General features: G+C 41.3%; 1 protein-coding gene across 1 annotated transcript in view; it reads right to left on the bottom strand.

Moving 5' to 3' along the window:
* ARID3A (AT-rich interaction domain 3A) overlaps positions 1 to 15,647 on the bottom strand; it is a 75,736-nt gene extending 60,089 nt beyond the window's left edge. The window contains exons 1-3 of the mRNA XM_070943635.1: positions 15,297 to 15,647; positions 6,827 to 7,820; positions 4,529 to 4,829 (exon numbers count right to left, since the gene is read on the bottom strand). Of these exons, the coding sequence (XP_070799736.1) occupies positions 4,529 to 4,829; positions 6,827 to 7,260 (735 nt within the window). The 5' untranslated portion in view covers positions 7,261 to 7,820; positions 15,297 to 15,647. The remainder of the gene's footprint in view (positions 1 to 4,528; positions 4,830 to 6,826; positions 7,821 to 15,296) is intronic.
* Between the last annotated feature and the right edge of the window lie 6,306 nt (positions 15,648 to 21,953).

Here is a 21,953-nt window from a genome sequence, read left to right as displayed (position 1 = left end):
GGAAGATATAAATTGTGGAAAGGAAACTAGGGACCTGTTTATGTTCAATGTAAATAAAATATTTAGATTAAGAGAATATATATATATATTCTCTTATATATTATATATGATATCCTAGAAATATATGTATAAAAGATAAAGATAAGAAAGAGAAAATGTATAAATATAGATTACTGATGCGAAGATGTTGAAAAGAAGATGTAAAATCTGTTTTTGTTTGTTTTGTTTGTTGTTTTGTTTGTTTATATGTTTGTTTGGTTTTTTTTTTAAAAAATGTTCAATAAAAATTATTTTTTAAAAAATCAAGGAAAAATGAAGAATAAGCATTCTTACATGTTCAAAATAAAAAGGTTGTAGAAATTACAACAAAGCTGTCATCTATATTTTGCCCCCAAAGGATGTGTTTTCTCCATATCCAGACTAAACCAAAGACACAGCACTTATCTAGAGTCAGAATAACAGAATTGAAAGGGACCCTTGGAGATCTTCTAGCCCAACCCCCTGCTCGAGCATTTCCATGTGATATTTTAAGGATTTATGAGTAAAACAAAACAGAGACCCACAAACACATGCAGAATCTGTATAAGGCAATCTGTTCCTGCGTTGTTGTTTTTTTAAAAAATAGTTTCAACTATATTTCAACCTCAGCTCAGAGGGCAAAGAACTGAAGCCTGAACAAACTTGTTCCAAATAGTCTGGCTTTTATTGCAGGGTCCAGGAAGAGGCCAGCTGATGCTGGTCAGTTTTGCCTGAGGAGAAATATTTCAAGACTAACAAGCTTCTCTCTGCAGCCTTCTATGCTGCTGAGTTTCAAATGGAAAAATCTGCTTTCTCTTTCTACCAAAAGAGAGATTGTCTTAGGAAAAGCATCCAAGAGAAGGTAAGTACGGAAGACAAACAATTCTGTTTACAAGAATGAGTCATTTGAGTCCTCATAAAAGAAGAATGGGCAGGTTTCCAGTTGTTGTTTTTTGTTTTTCGGAAGGGGGGGGCGAGTAGTAGAGTGCCAAGATCTACCAGTTGGAGCCTGGTGCCAAAGTCTTGCATTTAAGTGATAAATCGCTCTGAATCCAAGCATTTGTGTGCAGTACCAGAAAGAGGCAGAACTCACAGTCCCTCCACATAAAGATCCACCTCAAGTTACCCCAATACTTCTCTTCAGCTGTGTTGTGTCAGAGAAAGGGAAAAAAAATTGCGTTGTGGAAGAATAAGGGTCAGAAATTTTAGCTGACCAAACTTGCCAAAAGTATCTACTTCTGATACAGTGGGTTTTGCCCCATTTTATGACCTTTCTTACCACAGTTGTTAAGTGAATCACTGCAGTTATTAAACTAGTAACGTGATTAAGTGAAACTGGCAAAATTGCCAGATTTTGATCACATGATCATGGGGGATGCCGCAACGGTCGTAAGTGTGAAAAACGATCATGTCACTTTTTTTATTGTAACTTCAGTCACTAGACAAATGGTAATGAGGAATACCTGTACAGGTAGAGGTAGTCCTTGACTTACGACCACAATTGAGCCCAACATTTCTGTTGTTAAGTGAGACATTTGTTGAGTGAGTCTTGCCCGCATTTTACAACCTTTCTTGCCATAGTTACTACAGTAAGTGAATCACTGCAGTTGAAGTTAGTAACCCGGCTGCTAAGTGAATCTGGTTTCCCCGCTGACTTTGCTTGTCAAAAGTTCACAAAAGGGGATCAGATGACCTTGGGATACAGCAACGGTCGTAAGTATGAGCCAGATACCAAGCATTTGAATTTTGATCACACGATCATGGGGATGCCCCAAAGGTTGTAACTGTGAAAAACGGCCACAAGTCACTTTTTTCAGTGCCGTTGTAACTTTGAATGATCACTGAATGAACTGTTGTAAGTCGAGGAGTATCTTTATTTGAGATGGGCAGCTAAATGTTACTAAATAAATAAAATGTACAAAATACTTCTGTGCACTTTGATTAAAATTATTTAGAAGACACAGGCATGCGAAAAGAGTTAAAGAGAGGAAATTAAGGTTCAGAAATGAAACCATCACTGCTAAGACTCGTAAGCATGTAAGAATACTGAACATCTCCCATATGTCTATTTTAAGATTCATAGAATTCAACAGAGTGCTTTCTACAATGGCCACCTGGGTGTATCTGGAAAGTTCGCCGTTCATCAGCTAACAGCATCTGACGTTCAAAGGAAGACTGCCTTTGAACACAGAGCTTCTAGTAACCACAAGTCATTAACAGTATCTCTTTCTGACTTCTGTAAAGCTAAGGGCAGCAATGCCTAGAATTCACACCATGGTGAGAACTTTCAAACCAAGAGCACATAATTCAACAGAACTACAAGTCACATCCATCTGGAGAACGTCGGAGTAGAAAGGGTTCTTCTCCATTAATTTACCCAAGCAGTTTTTAAAGCCCTATATGCCAGCAGGAAGCCATGAAGATAACTGGAGGCAGTTCTGTGAGTTAATTCCGTCCTACTTATAAACTGCTGCTACATTATTTTAGATATTCTGCCCCGTTGTTCAATCATGCCCTGCCTGAATGACAATTTACAAGTCTTGAGACATGCCTGCTCGGTTCTAAGCCAGAAAACATAAAAAGGGACTTATGGTATTTGGCACTACATATGCGAGCTGCACTGGCTCCCGGTGGTCTTCCGGGTGCGATTCAAGGTGTTGGTTACCACCTTTAAAGCGCTCCATGGCATAGGACCCGGGTACCTCCGAGACCGTCTTCTGCCACCAATAGCCTCCCACCGACCAGTTCGTTCCCACAGAGAGGGTCTCCTCAGGGTGCCATCAGCCAAGTTATGTCGGCTGGCGACGCCCAGGGGGAGGGCCTTCTCTGTGGGAGCCCCAGCCCTGTGGAACGAACTGCCCCCGGAAATTCGTAAGATCTCCGACCTCCGGGTGTTTCGCTGCGCATTGAAGACCCTGTTGTTCCGCCAGGCCGGACTATCAACACAATAGTTTTAAATTGGGGTATTTAAATTTATTGGGGTTTTAAATTTGAGCCACTTATTTAATTATTTTAAATTTTATATCATTGTTTTGTCTGTGTTTTTAAATAGGCTGTACACCACCCTGAGTCCTTTGGGAGAAGGGCGGTATAGAAATAAATTATTATTATTATTATTATTATATCATTACAGCGGCGAGACTGACATATGCTCAACTCTGGAAAAATTAAAATATCCCAACAGAGGAGGCTATTATAAAAATTTTTTTAGAATGTGCGGAAGCAGATATGCTAACTAAAAAATTAAAGGATAGAGAGCAAACACAAGTAGGTTTAGCTTGGGACAAATTTTATAAATGGTTAGAAAAGAGGAAACTATAACCCACATTAGATGAGGAATGGTATTTAATGAGAAATTTATATTATATAGGATAAGTGAGGTCGGATAGACCTAATTGATGTATTAAGGTATATAAGCTGTTCTGTCTTCTCTGGAATATAATTTAGAGTTATAGTACCGAATATTTGTTCATTAAGGTACTATATGGAAGTATGTATGCTTATTGTTGTATTGTTTTTTGTGTGTCACTTTATGTTGTGTTGTCTTTTCTTTTTAACTGAAATGTAAATAAAGATTATTTTTTTAAAAAAAAAGACAATTTACAAGTCTTCTGAATGAGCAAATGAAACAAATTAATTGCTGGACACCAAAGCACTAATCATGTTTTCTGTCTTTTCTGCTCTGGCTCCCTCCCCCTGGAACATCTCCTCCCCACCTCCAAGGTCAGATCTGCTCCACCCTTTTTTGAAAGGCCTTGAAGGCACGGAGCACCAATGGGAATGTGGCACTTTGGAGGGGGCTAATGGGAGTTAGATAACACTCCACCTCCTCCTTGGGCACACTTTTCTCCTTCCCTCTCCACCCTTAAGCTTTATTTTAGTTTCATTTAAAATTTAAGATCTTTATTTATTGTTTTGATTATTAATGGTGTGCTTTTAATCGATGTCTGAAAGCCGCCTACAGTCGCCTTTGGCAAGATGGCCTGTGTACAAGTTTAATAAATAAAAATACTTTCCATCCTACCCATAATTTTATGAGTCTCTATCACTACTATGTTTCCACTACTGCCTTTTGTCCGTAAATTAAATTAATATCTCCCAAACTATACCACCTGAAAATACAGCTGACTTTCCCCAAAGGAAGATGAATATGCCTCTCAATTAGTATTTTCTAAAGATATAAACCATGCTTTTCAGCACATATATTATGTCATTAAACAAACTGGGGGGGAAAGGATATTCCACACTGCAAAGTCGACCCATTGATTTGTGGCTTCTGCTCAGTCCCATCTTAACCCTTTCCACCAAATTTAAAAAGCCACAGGTTAACGCAATTATCTCACTCATACATTCCTACATATTGTCTTCCCCTCCCCACACAAAGGGAAACAACGTTCTAGTCCTCACTGGCTGGGAAGGGGGAAAAAAATCAACAACTTGACCAGCAGAACCACTGAATAAGATTTCTGTCATTTAAAGATAAGAAGAAAATATATATTTTACACCTTACCTGCTTGAATTGTTCTTCATAAGTCCAATCTCCATGGTCCAGGACTTGAGGCTGCAACTGTGACAGGCTTTGCTGAGGAACCCCAGAATGGCCCCGTTCTTGCCCCCCTACCAGTCTGGAAGGTTCTCCTCGGTATTGCTGGGGGGTCTGTTGTTTGTGCAGAAATGGGGTGCCGGGGCTTGATGTAGCCACTGCACTGGAGCCAAGCCCTCCCTCCACCATTTCTTCTTCTTCTTCCTCATAGTCTTCTTCCTCCTCCTCACCCAGGTCTTCTTCAAAATCTTCAACCCACTTGCCCTTCCTAAAAGAGGGAGAGAATTATAAGGAGGAAAATGTGAATACGTAAAGAAGGGTAATAAAAATGGTGACTTTGGGATCTAAATACACCTCCAGATACCTCCCTGATGCCCATCAAGCTTTAATAACAGGCATGTTTAGGTTAAAATAATTAAATAGCAAGCTGGCATCTCGCAAAGCCTTGTATCACAGTCACTTGCAGCAATACCTTTGCACCCCAGTAAGTCTCTTAAAAATGACAGACAGCATTCCAATAATTATTTTGGGAGGAACTGTACCCACCACAGCAGCCATTCCAGGAGCAGGCGGATTTCCCATAACATAATGTAATGCGACTGGCAGCTATCACAGGCTTGCCAATATTCCAAATATGCTCTCAGTCCCAAAAAGTTGTTTATTCTAGCCTACAGTCAATCCTACACGAAAGATAGCCTTTCTATCAGATGCCTGAATTACAGCATAAATTTGGGAGGGGGGCAGGGGACCTTTTTTTTTTCTTCTTCAAGTAGCTAAGAGACAAGAAACTGCAGTCTCCCAGCACTCCTTTTTATGACTTGAATTGTTAACTGGAGGCCCAAAACTTTGGTCTGTTTTACTATTTCTGGGGAGGGCAGATGGGGGGAGGGGGACTTAAAGGGGGGGGAGATACTGTGGCCCTGCTTAGATTTTAGACACCACTTCATTCCTTAAGAACACTGAAAAACTTCAAAAACTGAGGTTCTGTTTCAATGGGCTGTTGGGGTACAGCCCTTCACGAAGACTGCTTTCAGGTCTCTCCCTCACCCACCCCACTACAGAAGCCATCCCCTAGACGTCAGGCAGCTGGTTATGGGAATCAAACTCCCAACAGATCTGAAGGTTGCTAGAGCAGAAGTATCTGACTGCTGAATAAAAAAAGGCATATTTAGACACACTTCACTCCCCTCCAAAGATTCCGGAAAAATGGCATTCTCTCCCCCCACCTCCCTTTGTACTTTTTTTTTTTTTAAATAGGTTGGAAATTTTCAAACAAGGATCAGGAACTTAATCAAAAAGCCTAAGGCATTAAAAACTAGCCAGACTGGTTTTGCCTTAAGAGCTGCTGGTTTTATTGTCTCCTGACCCCAACAACACCAGGGAGGGGCCCAGGAGCCTGACGGGAGAAACACACCAAATTACCAAATCAAGAGCAAGAGCAGTCAAATGAGAGATAATCTTTCTTTCCAAACATTTTGCAATGTTCTGTGTGAGCTGCAAATCAACTCAACTCGTTATTTATTTTATCCCACCCTGGGATGGGTGAATGATACCTTTTTACCTTTGAAATAATAATTTAAAAACGACAGAGCTCCAGTTTATAAAATGGCTACTCTGTCATCCAAGGCAAAAGGGATAGCATCCAAGGGAAAACAAACCCTTGGCTTCGGTCACAGCCCAGAAAGTTTGTAAATTACATGTTTTAGCACAAGAATTACAAGGTAGCACATACAGCTATGCCCAACCTTCCATTCCAATGTCCCCACAAAATATAAAGTCCACTACTTAACATCTGACCACTGAGGGGCCAGGACAAAAATTACATTTGATTTTTTTGATTCCACTGAACAATAATCTAGCATTAAAAATATTTCATATGATTCCTGTTCAATCATGCATTGGTCACATTAAAAATTACAATTTGGTTGAAAAAACAGACAGACCTGAAAGGTCTCTGGGGTAGTGACTTCTAAGGGGGAGGAGGGGGGTGTCAAAAAAACCCAAAAAAACCAAGATGATCATTGCTTGTTATATAAATTGAAACTCTACCCCTTTTAATAAAGTCATGAGTGATGCCCATAATAAAGGGGCAGGTCTTTGATCACAGGGATGCCATCTTGATTTTTTGACAATGAGCCCCCTCCTCCACACCCCTTCATTTGTGGCACAAGTCATGTGGGCCTTCATGATCTAAGCATTTGAGCCCCTTATGAGGACACTAACATAACAGCAAGAAGTGCTGGGTGGGCCTCAGACAAGACTTACATGTCCTCTTCTTCTGAGCCTATTTCTCGGGGGTATTCACCATCTTCTTCCTCTTCCTCCTCTTCTTCCTCCTCTTCTTCCCCTACAAGCTCTTCTTCCTCCTCTGAAGAATGGCTCTCCTCCGACCCAACTGGGCTGGATGACTGTCTGAGGCCAGCCGCAGCTGCCCGCATAGCTGCCAGGGCCGCTATCTGTGCCCTCTGGATCCGGGCAGTGTCAGGTTCTCCCCCCTCTTCAGAGAGAGGAGGGTCCTGGCTGCGGCCACGGGGCAACACTGTGATGCCAGGGGCTGACAACATGGTGGTCGGATTTGGTGCAGGGAGGGGCAGAGGATTGCCCTGCGGCTGGTCCTGTTGCTGCCGCGCCTCCATCTCTTGCTGCAGCCGGGCACGTTGTTGGCGCTGCAGGTTCTCCATGACGGCCTGCAGCTTCATGGCTCTGCCTGCAGGGGGCAGTGTCCTGGCAGAGGAAGTCAGAGGGGCAGAGCACGGCTCCAAAGGGGAGGAGCCTATGCTTTGCACAGGAGAGGGAGGGGCTGTAGAATAGCGATCAGTCGGGGTCAGCGCCGTGAGGAATGCTGGGAGATGCCCTCTGCCCCAGATGTTCTGGGGAGGGCAATCACTTTAAAAAGAGTTACAAGACTGCACTGTCTTATGGGTTAGGGAGAAGCCCGTGGGACCATTAACCACTTCCAAAAGGCGGCTCTTTCCACAGCAAGAGGATGACAGCAAGTCAATTTGTACAGAAAGGAATTTGCACAGATTATTTTTTAAAAGGCTATTCAAATACCATGATGCTTTAAAAATTAGCCGTGATCCTGAAGTTCAAGGTCCCACGTTCTACACAACCACGTTGCTTTGCGCCAACCTGAACTGAAGTTTAACCCTGTTCTTTTGCCACGTTTCTTTCCATCCAAAGAGGGTTTAGGGGCAATCTGCAAATTGTGAGTTGTCCACCTCTTCTTCGTCATCTAGGCATCAGTGAAAAGCCTGTCCTTTAAAAAAGTAAACACAAACATATACAGAGAAAACATTAGGATGGCAAGAACTAGAAACTTGACTTCTTAACAAAGGCTAATTTATCCGAATATAGGAACTATACAAAATCTAGCTGTTGATCTCCTAAGGTGTGTTTTATTTTTATTTTTATTTTTTCAAAAAAAAAAATTTATTTTTTCAAACATAAACATAAAATATATTTTTCAAAAACGAAGTCTCGATCCAGTCATAGATAGGTGCAACCGCTTACATTTCTTTAACAAGCTCCATTCACAATTTCCCGTTACATCTTTTAAAATTAGAAATCAGGGGGGTGCTTTATTGAAGTGGCTACTCCAATGCCTGTCTATAAAAAGACAGATAGAAAATGGTAGATATAGACGACAGAAGAAGAAGAACTCACTAGGATCAGAAGCTTTAATCTGAATCACATGGAAAGTGGAAATAAGAAATACTATCCCTGAAGCCAACTTTATCAATAAGATGCTATAAACATCACATACCCACAGACACATGTATGTACATATAATACACACATAAACAAAAGTGGAAGCAATTATAAAAAGGGGAACATCATTTTTTTAAAAAAACAAACAGGAAGGTAGGAAAGAGTTTTTCAGCTTTTGCCAGCAAAACCTTTGGTCAGAAGGGAGCTGTGGTGCAGTTTTTAGACAATGTCCACAGTTAATGATTGTGGCTTATAACCAACCCTCTACCTCTTACAAAATATATTTCAAGATAAAGAGCATGTTCACACAGTCCACAAACAAGACTTTTAATTGTATTTCTACTGATCTCTCAGGAGGCATCGGCCCAAATAAATGTATTTACTCGGTAAATTTGCATGGGTGCCTATCTTAAATAATGCCTGGTGGCTAACACAAATGAAAAATCGAAATGTTGATATAAAAACAGTAGAAAACAAACAATAAAATATATGCTGTTACAAACAATCATTCTTCAACTCACACAAAGCAAAAACACCCAACCAGATCCCATGACTATCCTGCCCCAAAAGCCTGAGGGAACAGCCAGGTTTTTAAGCCCTTCCAAAAGGTAGACAGGGTTAAATTACTATACCTTAAGAGTTCTCCCTAGCCTATTTGCCACGCATAACCACATTCCTATTCATAGCCTGATGTCCTAAAAGATTGGGGGGAGGAGGGGCAGAGGCAACAACTACTTTCTCTAATTTATATTTGGGTCACCTAGACATAATGATTCCTTGCCCCTGGCAACCAAAGCTTATTACCGTATTTTCTAACATCCATCAAAACTTCCCACAACGCCTCTGAATATCACAGGGAAGATCATCATCTCTCTAGGAAAAGGAAACATTCTGGCATTATCTGCTCCAATGCCACAGAACACAGTGCTCTTTTTACAGAGGGAAAAAAAATGAGCAGAAATTAAGTTTCCCATGGACAGAACCTGCCAACAAGACCATGCATGCCTTCCCTAAGAGCCCCCAAGCTCGTTCAAACTTGCTTAGATTAATGCAGTCATAATATGCATGGCATTTTCCCTGAGAGTTGGAAGAACAGCTAGAAAACTGAGAGGGCTCCTCCCAGATATAGTCAGACACAAACGGCTAGACTCGTTACGCCTTATTCAATTTTTATCTCTGCAACAACGATCCTGCACTGTAGGATAGACTAAATTTGCCACTATCCCAAATGCATCAGTTAAGTTTGAGTGAACTTGAGCCAAAATCCATTTCTCCCTGTCCCAGTTCAGTGCCATAAACTCCTCACTATACTGGTTCTAACAAGGAGTTTCTCTGAAACTTGAATTTTGGGGACTCCACAGGGTGATGTCCATGGAGATTTCTCAGCAAATAAAACAGAAGTGGTTTGCCATTGTCACTGCCATTCCCAGGTATTTTTCAACTTTCCAGTCTGACCTACAATCCTAGAATTTATTCTTGGGTCTCCTCTTCAAACACTAACCAGATATGACTTTGCTTGGCTTTCTGAGATCCATCAAAGTTCCAAGAAAATACAGATAGTCCTTGACTTTCGACCCACAATTGAGCCCAAAACTTCCGTTACTAAGCAAGACAGTTGTTAAATGAGCATAGCCCCATTTTACAACCTTTCTTGCCACACTTAATGCCACACATCATTAAGTGAATCACTGCAGTTGTTAAGTTAGCAACACGGTTGTAATGTCAATCTGGCTTCCCCATTGACATTTTTTGTCAGAAGGCCGCAAAATGTGATCACATGACTCCAGGGATACTGCAACTGTCCTAAATACATACCAACTGGCTGAATTTTAACACGGGACCATGGGGATGCTACAATAGTTGTAAGTGTGAGAAACAGTCATAAGGCCCTTTTTTCAGTGCTCTTGCTACTTCGAATGGTCACTAAATGACTGAATGGTTGTAGGTCGAGGACTACCTGCAGAAGAGCCTACACTATTAGGCTGCATGAAAAAGGGGCTTGGATCCAAGTTGCAACCTCTCCAATTTAATACTGCAAGACTTTTAGTTTGTAACTGACTGAGGCTGAACGGTCTTCAATCAAGTCCCAGTTTCTTAAGACAGCCTGGGCCTGGGAACTCTGAAAAGTTGTAGTCACAAGTCTCTAAAAAATGTTCTAAACTGGAGAACGTCAGTATACACCACACTGGAGGAGGGGGAACAATGATGTATGATCGAAGGGGACCACCAGTTTCATTAGCTCACAAAAAGATCAATTCTTCCATGGAGTTGGAAGAAGAGACCGGTTTGTCAATGGCCACAATTGAGAAGTTGCTTCTCAGGTATCATCAAACTGTCTAATATAAATAGCTATTTTCCATTACAACTAACTCAATAGATCTGGAAACTCCACACCCCCCCCCAACTTACATTTAACAGACAGCCAACCAACCCTGTTCTCAGTCTCCTGCCAAGGCCCTCTCCCACCAAATACCCTTTTCTTCCCAACTGCCATGGAACCTTCACCAAGGAAAGCGCTTTAATGACATCAGAGAAGCAGGAACCAATCAGGAGACCCATAGTGGATACGGTCTATAATTCTTTTGGCTGCACAGCGCAAAGAAAGGAGCCAAAATTATGCATTCTGGTTTTCATGTCCTCAAAGGAGAAGGTGTGAAATCTGCACTTCCACAGATAAAAAAAGGACAATGGAGGATGCCCCTAAAAGAAATGCAGGTAGTCCTTGATTTATGACCATAATTGAGCCCAAAATTTCTGTTGCTAAGTAAGCCATTTGTTCAGGGAGTTTTGCCCCATTTTACAACCTTTCTTGCCACAGTTCTTAAGTGAATCACTGCAGTTATTAAGTTAGTAACACAGTTGTTAAGTGAATCTGGCTTCCCCCATTCACTTTGCTTTTCAGAAGATCACAAAAGGGGATGACATGATCCCACGACATTGCAACTGTCATAAAAATGAGTCAGTTGTTAAGCATCTGAATTTTGATCGTGTGATGATGGGGATATTGCAATGGTTGTAAGTGTGAAAAGCAGTCATAACTCACTTTTTTCAGTGTCGTTATAACTTTGAATGGTCACTAAATCAACTGTTGTAAGTTGAGGACTACCTGTACGGGTCAAAAATTTTCTAAGAATAACCTCATCTCAGTCAAAAAAAGAGAAAAGAAATAAGTTCTCATGTCCTACTTTCGTTTTGTCCGTTTTACATATAATTTTGCATGGGTCTTGATATTTTGAATCTCAAAAAAATCCCAGAACATGGAAACTAACACTAATAATTTTACATTCACAATGTCAGTTGCGTGTGGCTTTTTATTCCCCCAACAGCCATGATAGAATTTTTATATTGTGGAAATTTTCAAGAACTGCATATTATTAACAGTGGTCCAGTAACCATGAGGGAGTATTACTGAAGAGTGATTGGCGTGGGTGTGTTTATAGATAATTGATAGGTAAATTGCAAAAGGGTAGACAAACAATAAATATCAAATATTTTAATTCTTGTGAATTTAGTAGTGCCTGTTCCTCATTACCTAATGTAATTTAAGTTGTTTGCCTAAAATATATATAGCTAAACTCAAAATGACCAACAAAATATAACTAGATTTTGAAAATACGTGCCCCCATGGCCCTGGTTTAGATTGGTAAAATGTTGTAATGAAGAAAAAAGGTATATGAATTGTCTATCTCTGTCTCAAAAAACATAATTTCAAATGCATTACAGCATGAGAAATGTATCTTCTCTTCCTCCTCTATGCAATTCATGCGTAGAAATTAAAGATGAATTATATTGTCTTCACATTTTCTCCTATCTAAAGCCAACCCCTCCTTGTCAAAAACAATTTTGTTCCCCACCAATGCCCCTTCAAACTATAGAGCCAATTCCAGATGTAAACAAGGGTATAACAGTTGTCAAAGTTTGAGAAAAAGAAAAAAGAATTCAAGAAATGGCTGAATTGGAACGTCAAAAGGCAGCCTCATCTAAGCTTTGTTCTGGGCCAGAGACATTAATGCTTTATTAATCTGGAAAACAGCAGAAAGTGAAACAAAGGGCAATTTACAGAAGCCTGTTAGCTAAGCAAAAAGAGGTGGTGGGATTTTTCTAGTTAGTGCGTATATTATCATCCTAAGGATAGGCAGAAATAGCAATTTATGTGCGCAGAACAGACAGCAAGGAGAAACGCTTCTCTCTCAAGGCTTGGGTGTATCTTTGCTGCAATTTATATTGCAGCAAATTCTATTATCTGTGCTGCCAATCAATCCCCCAAACACAAGATGTGAAGCTGTCCAGATCCCAAATGTTTTTCGCATGCCCTCTATTTTTTCCATGCACAGGCTTGAAATTTAAGACTCTTAATTCCTTGGGCAGAATTCTCTGTCAAATGAAGTTAATAGCATAAGGTTAATCAGATTTTCAGATTTCTCCTTCCCATCTGGGAAGCATATTCTAAATTCAGCCTAGGAGCAGGAGCTATTTGAGCTACTTGTGGCAATGTGCTTCTACATATGGACCACATTCATGGACTGGAGCAGATGTGTGCCATAGAATGGTATCCTGCGCGATGGGTTTAATTTTAATATTTGGTAAGAAGAACAAGCCACAGATGCACAGAGCTAAGAATTAAAACTGACTTCCTGAGTTGTAATGAAGCAAAGATAAGGTGATACAATCAGCCAGTTACAATTAAGGAGCCATAAATCAACTAAATATTATTTTTATGAGATTGATAAATGAGATGAAGTAAATTGGCATTGATCATTTAAGGATATTTTGGGGTTAAAAAAACCTGCTCAGCCTTTTTCATTGCCTCTAGCTCAATAAACTTCTGTATACCACCTACGGACTCTGTAGCCTGAGTGTATATGTATCTATGACATTATGTATGTGTGTGCACGCATTTTCACCATGCCAAATTTTGCAATGCTGATGACCTTGACTACTTGTTACTAGTCACTCTCTTATAAAATTGCAATCATTGACTAAACCAGACTTTTTCAACTCATAAAGTATGTTGGGGGTAAGGAGGTGTTGCACACTCATTAACATCATCAAGCAGTTTCAATATTTTGTCACCCTTTACTGAGCAGGGTAAAAAGAATAAAGGGGCCAGACTCCACAGGCTAGATTCTAAATAGCTGGGGTCACCTTTTAACTTCTCCTAGACGTAATTTTTGGTAGGAGAGCAGAAACAGTATGTCTGGGAATGAAGCTGTCCTGGCATAGGCAAAGCCATTGTCTATCCAAGGAGCTAGGCCTTAGTGATCACAAGCAGCAGAAGCGACATAATCTTGCATGTTTCAGGATTTTTGCTAGTTTGCAAAAGACTCAGGTGATCTAAATTCCAGAGAGGGCCCTGAAACACCCTAAATTACCTCTCACTGCTAGAGAGAAGCTTGTAAAAGCCAGAACTGTGAAGGGAAATCCAAGTCCTCAATCGTGTTTTTCAGCTTTTTTTTTTAAGAGATCAAACTAGTAATTCCTGCAAAGTCAAATCATGGAAATAGCTCAGCAGTCAGGAGAAATATAGCCACAGGATGCAGACAAAAATGACTGTGTAACAAAGTTAAAGGGTGCCTTCCTTTAAATGCAGTATTTCCAAAACCATCTCTTCACATGCAGGTTAAATAATCCACAGGCAAACCTGATAGGTAGGCAAAAGATAGGCACCGCATCTCAATATGATCTATTGATCCAGAGTTGGTGCCTCCAAAACCAACACAATCAGCTCACTCTTGTTGCTGGCACAGTAGTGTGCATGCTTTCATAGTTACCGATAGTCCATTCACCACTTTGACCTTGAGTCCTTCTAAACAGATATTATAGAAAGGGGCTTGAAGGTGAACTGGCCAAATGACTAAAAAGAGACTCATGCTACTATACACCCTTTTTATTAAACACTGTGTTCCATTTTAGCCATTAAATTAGAGGGGGTGGGGAGCATAGAAGGTGCTTCCAGTGTGAATACAGAAAAATCCTCTCTCTTTGTTGCTGGTAAGTAAAATGCTGTCTTAAACTACATTGACAATCCCACCTACCAAGTGAGAGACTTTTCTGAATAAACATGCTGTTAATGGCATGCTATCTTTAAAAAGATTATTTCTAGGTTAAGGTGGAGAGACCTGGAATGTTAAAAAGGGTACAAGATAAGGGCAGTTCCACAGAACTTAATATTCTGGGTCACAACAGCTTGTAATATTGAATTACAGACGTATAACGCAGCCTTTTCAACGAGATCCACTAAAGCAGACTTTTTCTTTTTTAAAGTGCTCGTTCGAGACTCCGTAACGCGTGTGTAAAATCAACCTAGAACAATCCAACAGAAAAAAACAGTGAGGGAAAAGTCGCTAAGCGATCCATACAAATGTTAATTATTGGGGGGGGGGGTTTGAGGCGAAGCGAGCCAAATGGATTACTTTTAAAGACGTACAATGTCTTTAAAAGTACAACTGTCTTTAAACAAACAAACACCTCAGTTTAAAATTAAATCGCAAAATTAATCGAGGAGTGGAATTGCCAGCTTGCTCAGGAAAGGGACAGCGGGGGACTCATTTGCACCCCAAAAAAAGGGGGGGGAAATACACGAAGGAGAGCTGCCGGTCGCCTCCTCCCACAACTCGGTTTCAAATATAACCATGGTTTTTTTCTCTCTCTCTTTCTCTTCTCTCTCTCTTTAAAGTAAAGTTAGAATCCAAGGGCAGTTAAAAGAAAAGCAGCAACGCGGAGGCGATGCCAGGTCTCGCTCAACCCGTAAAGCACATTACATATTAACTTTATTTAGCCATTTATTTATATCGCTCTACTCCCCTTCCCCCCCCCAAAAAAAACCCCTCCATTCCCTTCTTAGGGAAAGGAGGGGAAAGCTGAAGATCTCTTCTTAAAACGCCAACAATTTTGCTTTCCATTCGCTCTAATTTCAAAACACACAAACACACACCCATAGTCTCCGCTTGGAGCCGTTTGTCCATTAAAAACACACACACACAATTAGAGAAGAGCGGATTCCTAATCGCGGTGGCTATTTTACCTTGCAGAGAGGCAGGCGAGGGGAGCCTCATTTTTCCTTCTGGCTGGTTCCTTTATTCCCTGCCGGAACCCAGTCTCTGATCCAGCTGGGCCGCTCAGTTTTCCACGCGCGATGCTTCCTCCTTCCCCTTTTGATCTTCCAGACAGATTCTTTCCTCCTTTTTTTCTCTTTCTTCTTTTTCTTCCTCGCTGTGGCGTCCTCCCTCCCCCTTTCTTTTTCTTCCTTCCTTTTTTTAATTGCGTCGCTTTTAATGCCGCCTCCCTTATCTGGCTTGGATTAGTAAGTTTCCCTTTACAAGCGATTGCATGGCCTTCTCCTCCTCCTCCTCCTCCTCCTCCCTCGATGCCTAAGGCGTGCACAGAGCTGGATAGACAAATCATAGGATGACAAAATAGCAATCAGATGCAAATTCCTAACCTCTGAATCAGGACCCAGCCATAAGAGAGGGTTGGGTCCTGCCCTGCTAAGGGAGCGTCGTTCAATTCCTCTTGGCGGAGGAAACATGTGCGAGAAGCCAGCCAGCCAGCCAGACGCTCGCAAAGAGACACGCCACCTGTATCTGCACGGTTCAGTCCTTTTAAAGTCCCGCGGTACTTTCGGCTCTATAACTCTAACCCTCCAAAATCCAAGCTAACAGAACCCCATTTGTGATATTCACATACAAACAAAGCAAATCAACCATATTATAAAGCTTCCCCGGATGGCCCCGGTTCTCCCACCTCGTTAAGACAAGGGCTGGTTGGTTCCCACGACACTCCGAACCATAAGTTGACCCAGTCTAGCGTGCCGCGCAAATTCAGCCTGCAGAGTGGCAACGTGCTTATTATTTGCCTTTTTGCTGTTATGGCTGCTAGGAATTCCTCGAGTCTGCCATTTAGGCGACTTAAGGTGTAGGAGTTAAGCTTTAGATTACAAGTTGGCACTAGGGAATTGGCCAAAAAAAACCCCACCCGGCAGCAGAAAGCTTGAGGCCGCCAGATCTGCACTGCGAAACTCCAGACACCCACTAGGTGGTAGCTTAAAAAAATGCAGACAATTGCAAGCCCTTTGCTGCCATCTAGCGTCAGCCGTCATTTTTGCAGACCCCCATATGCAAGCAGCTCTGACAAATGGCCCCAGGAGGTAATCAGCTCAGGTTGTTTGGATAGCTGGGGCCCACACGAGCCCCCGTTGCACGTTGTGTTGCTAGAAGCCCCCCACGCTCAGAGTCGAAGGCTTCTTTTAAAATCCATCCGAATTTAAATCCAGCCGCCCTGAGTTATAGGTTTGCACTTTTATCACTTAGACCAGAGTTTTTCAAAGTTGCAGATGTGTAGACTTCAATTCCCAGAATCCCCCAGTCAACATGCTGAGGGTAGTTCTGCCACAATGTTGACTGACACCCCCCCCCAATTCAGTATATAGTGCTAGCTGGACCATTTTTCCCCTTTCTCCCATTTGCAACCGAGGATTAGAAGATGCTTTCTCCTTTCCCAGCCACCCCCTCCCCCCTTTTCTCTCGCATGGCCGCCGATGGTCACTTCCGTCTCTTTCCAATTCTTCGACCCCGATTCGTGGGGTTGGGTCGTATTAACAGCTGGTGGTGCTTCTTCTTGAGCCTCTGGAGGGGTGGAAGGGAAACCTACCAGCAGCACCACTCCTGGGCAAGTAGTAATCCGCAAGCCAGTTTTTAGACACAATGTGGATTCAACTTCAGAGTGAACATTACAAACTCCCGCCCAATCCTATACACACACACACAAATATACACACACACATATATACATATATATACATATATACACACATATATATACTTATATATTACTGCATATGCATATGCATATATGTTACTGCAAAAGACCCCTCACATAAGCCTGATGACGGCAGATGAGATTCTGTCAAAACGTCGCTTCTACCCTTTTAGGGATATGTTCACAATTACACGGGAAGAAACCCGAAATATTAACTGTACACACATATATATACATATATATCAAATTTATATAAAGTATATAAATTATATAAATTTATATAATTTGAAAATGGTTTGTCATGAATGCAACTGTTTGAGGGCTCCTGGATTGGAGCTGAAAGGCGAAAGGGAAGCTGTATGCTCCCACCCATATTGGGGTAGACCAGGTGCTTCGACAGAAAAACAGATATATATATATACACACACACACATATATACGTATGTATATATATACACACACACACACATACACATATATATACATACATACACACACACACATATAGTTATAGTTTAGTTATATATAGTTATAGTTATATACATAGTTATAGTTATGTGTATTTCTCTTTAGCCAGGTTCTTCCTACGTAAACCAAGATTTTTATGCAGCCCTAGTTTAGTGAAATCACAATCCACTAGTTTCTAGGCTTTTTTCAGGCAGCCAGCAAACACTCTGCTGCCCATTGGGAGACTAAGATAGATCTATTTAGGAGTTAGTCTATCTTAGTCTCCTTAGTCTCCCAATGAGCAGCAGGGTGCTTGCTGCCTGCCTGAAAAAAGCCTAGAAACTAGTGGATTGTGATTTCACTGAACTAGGGCTGCATAAAAATCTTGGTTTACGTAGGAAGAACCTGGCTAAAGAGAAATACACATAAAGACCTATGAAAAGAAAAGAAAACAAAGTTATAGTTATACACACACATAGATATAGATATAGAGTTTCTCCCTCCTCGCACAGCTCTAGCGCCTTTAATAGCTCCGCGAGGGAAAGCGGGGTGGAGTCGGTAAGAGGCCCGTTAATTGAAAGGGATGGGTTTGGCTCTTTGGAGACGCTCCCTAGGGCGAACTCTTGCTAAAGTCAGTTCCGCTTTTTTTCTTTGCTGTCCCTCGAGTTGGCTCTCTTTGAGTTAAAAGATCCTCCTCCTCCTCCTCCTCTTCCCCCTTTCTCTCCGCCAGAGCCTTGCCTATCCCATTAACGTAATTACAACAGACATTTTTGTGGTCGGCGATGGGGGGGAAAAAAAAGACAGAAGCAGTCAAGAGGCCGAAAGTCCATGTGCGTGGAAGGAAGAGCTCCTTATCTAAAGCGGCATCAGCATCGGGTGTGATGTGATCGCGGCGCGTTTGGAGGGCCTTAATTTTTTTTTTTTTCTCTTCCCCTCCCCGATCCTTGTCGTGACCATGCAGTTTTTTCTCGGATGCCCTCCGAAAAGCGTTTGGATCGCGGGCCCATCGTCCTCAGCCAACATGGCTGGCTGGCTGGCAGGAGGTGATAAGGGGGAGGTGGATCAATCACACTGGGGAAGGTTAGAATAACTTGCAAAGTAGGTTCTGCGGAGAACATTGGGTATTTAAAAAAAACCAATGTAAGATATTTAAAAACAGTCATAGTATTAAATGCCATTTTAAATAAACATGTAAAAGTGTATAAAGAAACAGGAGCAAAATTAAGAACGTGGTATATTCCGTTAAAGAACTAAAGTAGTGGCTGCTACTTATCTCTACAAAATCTGGCTGGAGAAAATAGAACTCCTGCCATATAGTCGGAGAAAAGGAACAGAAAGAATGGATCCATGGACCAGCTCTTTTGCGTCTCTGTTCGTGGTTCAGCCAGGTTTGAGAGGCCTATTTTCATCCTTTTCGGGGATCCTGATGGTTGCAAAGAATCAGACCCAAGCCCTTGACAATTGGAAGAGTTTGCCTTCTTGTCACATAATTGTTCTGCTCGTGGTGCCTGTGGTTGATTCCTATCTTTGGAGATGGCCATTGAAGTGTTAAACATCTGCTGACAAGGGGAATTGGCCCAATTTTATTTAGGTTTTAAGCCACCCAGGTTTAATGTGTTTACAATTTACAGCACACTAAAAAAACACAATTTCACTCAAAACATATCCAATAAAATCAAGTAAAGGCACAAAAATACAGGGAGTCCTCATTTAGCGACAACAATTGGGACCAACAACTTTGTCTTTAAGCAAAGTGTGTTGGAAGAAATGTCCATCTGGATTCAGTTCCAAGTGGGGAGAAAGACACTGGAAACATGGAAGCTGTTTGGAAAGATGGTTTAATGGTGGACAGGACCACATGGGTTTTTTGAGTCCTGGGCAAAAATGAGCACATGGAAGAGTAATAATAATAATTACAACAACAACAACAGTAACAGAGTTGGAAGGGATCTTGGAGGTCATCTAGCTCAACCTCCTGCTCACGCTCTCTTATGTACAGTCAGGTCCAGAAATATTGGGACATCGACACAATTCTAACATCTTTGGCTCTATACACCACCACAATGGAGTTGGAATGAAACAAACACAATGTGCAGTAACTGCAGACTGTCAGCTTTAATTTGAGGGTATGTACATCCAACTAATGCCAAAAGTATGCAAAATGTGGATGCTAGTTGAGTTTCTCTGATCATTGATCAATCGCCCCCTTAAATAAATAAAAAACGTGATTGACTTTGGGGTGTGGGTGATATGTAAGAACAAATATAAACATTTTGGACGTGTATACAATACGATATTTCTATAGAAAAAGTCAATATATTATGTTCAAGAGCAATGTTCCATTAAGGAATTGAAAACCTGAGTATTTTCTCAGGTGAGTGAACCTCTTTAAGATATTTTTCAGTATGATTTTGTGCTGCTCTATTTCAGGGGTCTCCAACCTTGGCAACTTTAAGACTTGTGGACTTCAACTCCCAGAACTCCCAGCAAAGCTGGCTGAGGAATTCTGGGAGTTGAAGTCCACAAGTCTTAAAGTTGCCAAGGTTGGAGACCCCTGCTCTATTTGATGTTTCTGGATGCATATCACCTGTTTCTCTTTTACAGTTCTTGGTTTTTTTCCATTATGTAAAGCATCTATGGTCATTCAGAACCGGACATTCTCAAAACCAATGTACATATATAAATAACGGCATATATGAAAACATCATTATTATTGCTAATGAATAAAACTAATTTTGAATAAATGTATCCTTCGCATTAATGGTTTTTCACAGCTGTTTATTGCTCATTCATATTTCAACTACAGCAATTTATGCGTTTAACTACTGTTGTAATTTACTTTTTGGGTGTATTCTGATAACAAACTTTGTCAGCAAACAACAGGGCATAAAAAAAAAATAAGAATATGCCACGAAGCCTCTGGGTCCAGCATTTGATTTCTCAAATAACTATTCAGGTGGTCCAGGTTTGGTCTGGTGCTCCAGGTACTGGCTCAGAAACTGGGAGACTGTGAGTTCTAGCCCCATCTTAGGCAAAAATGCTGGTTGGGTGATTTGGGGCCAGTCACACCCCCTCAGCCCAACCCACCTCACATGGGTGGTGGTTGTGGGAAAAATAGGAAGAGGAAGTATTGTATGCCGCCTTGGGTTATTTATAAAAAATAATAAAGGTGGGATATAAATAAACATTACTCACAAACGGGATACTCCAACAAGAGTGTCACTTCTAGCTGTAGAAAAGCATTTCTACAGCTAGAATTTGGATATACAGTATGGCATTCCCAGCTTTTTCAAACCAAGAAACTTTTGATAGATCCGCCTTTCACAACAATAATCCAATCGGCTTTCAAATCTCCAGTTTAGTGGCCATCAGCACCTTTTATGGTGATATTAATGCCACAGATTAATCCTGCACAGTGTGATGAAATGCTTTCTTTTCTAGTTTAAATAGTTTTTCTGATCTGTTCATTGGGTGAACCCTGGTGCTTTGTTTATTTTTCTACGCTATGTATGATTTCATGTTTCAGTCAGGGCTCAGTTACATTTCTTTCCAACTAGAGCAAACTGGAAGAGAGCCAGGTTGTTGGGTTTTTTTGGCATTGCATCACTGCATATGCCTAAGAAAATAAAGAGAACAAATCAATAGTGGGATTCATTTTGAAAGATTGTTGGGTGGTTTTTCTCAACTTCTTCAAAAACGTCACAAGAAAAAGACAAGACATGGGGATCACTGGTTAAAGATGGTCGAATGTATTGATTTATTTTTGAACCGCTGAAAGAATCTTCAAAGGAGACACACACACACACGTAGTCCTCAACTTGCGACTGGTTGCTTATCAACCATTCAGAGTGATAGACCCCAGGGGTGGGTTCTACTTACTTGCAACGGGAGTGCGCGCATGCACAGATCGTCCATTATGACATCCGGGCAGGTAGGCGGATCCTCCCGCCGATTTTACTACCGGTTCGCAAGAATCAGACAGAACCAGGAGCAACCCACCACTGATAGACCCCCTCTCCCCAAAAAAGCCACTTGGGATTTGATTTTGAAGTTCCAACATTGCACACCCACCCTTGCAATCATATGGTAACTGCATTTTGGACAATTGACAATCAGATCACATTGAAGGCCTTTGCAGTGCCTCGGTCATCTGACCACAATTTACAGTGCTTTTGCTAAAAGCCCATATTTACTTCTGGTTTATAGCAAAAAATGGCCCATAGCAAACCAAGTGTTTGCTTAATAACCACCTGTTCACTGAACAGCTCTGGTGTTTGCTTTATGACCGCTGCATTGCAGCCAAAAAAGTTGTAAAATCGGATCCGTCACGTGATGATGACCTGCTTTGCAACTATCATGCTTTAACAATTATAAACTGCCAGGCTCAATTACAGTCGTGAGTCAAGGACTACCTGTATATATTCTTCCATTCAATCATGTCTGATTCTTAAGACACTGCCCGGACAAGTCTCTGCAG

Source organism: Pituophis catenifer, unplaced genomic scaffold (genome assembly GCF_029215685.1).
Source record: "Pituophis catenifer annectens isolate HBS135680 unplaced genomic scaffold, rPitCat1.0.hap2 SCAF_1, whole genome shotgun sequence".
NCBI classification, from domain to species: domain Eukaryota; kingdom Metazoa; phylum Chordata; class Lepidosauria; order Squamata; family Colubridae; genus Pituophis; species Pituophis catenifer.
This window is presented reverse-complemented; position numbering and strand designations above follow the sequence as displayed.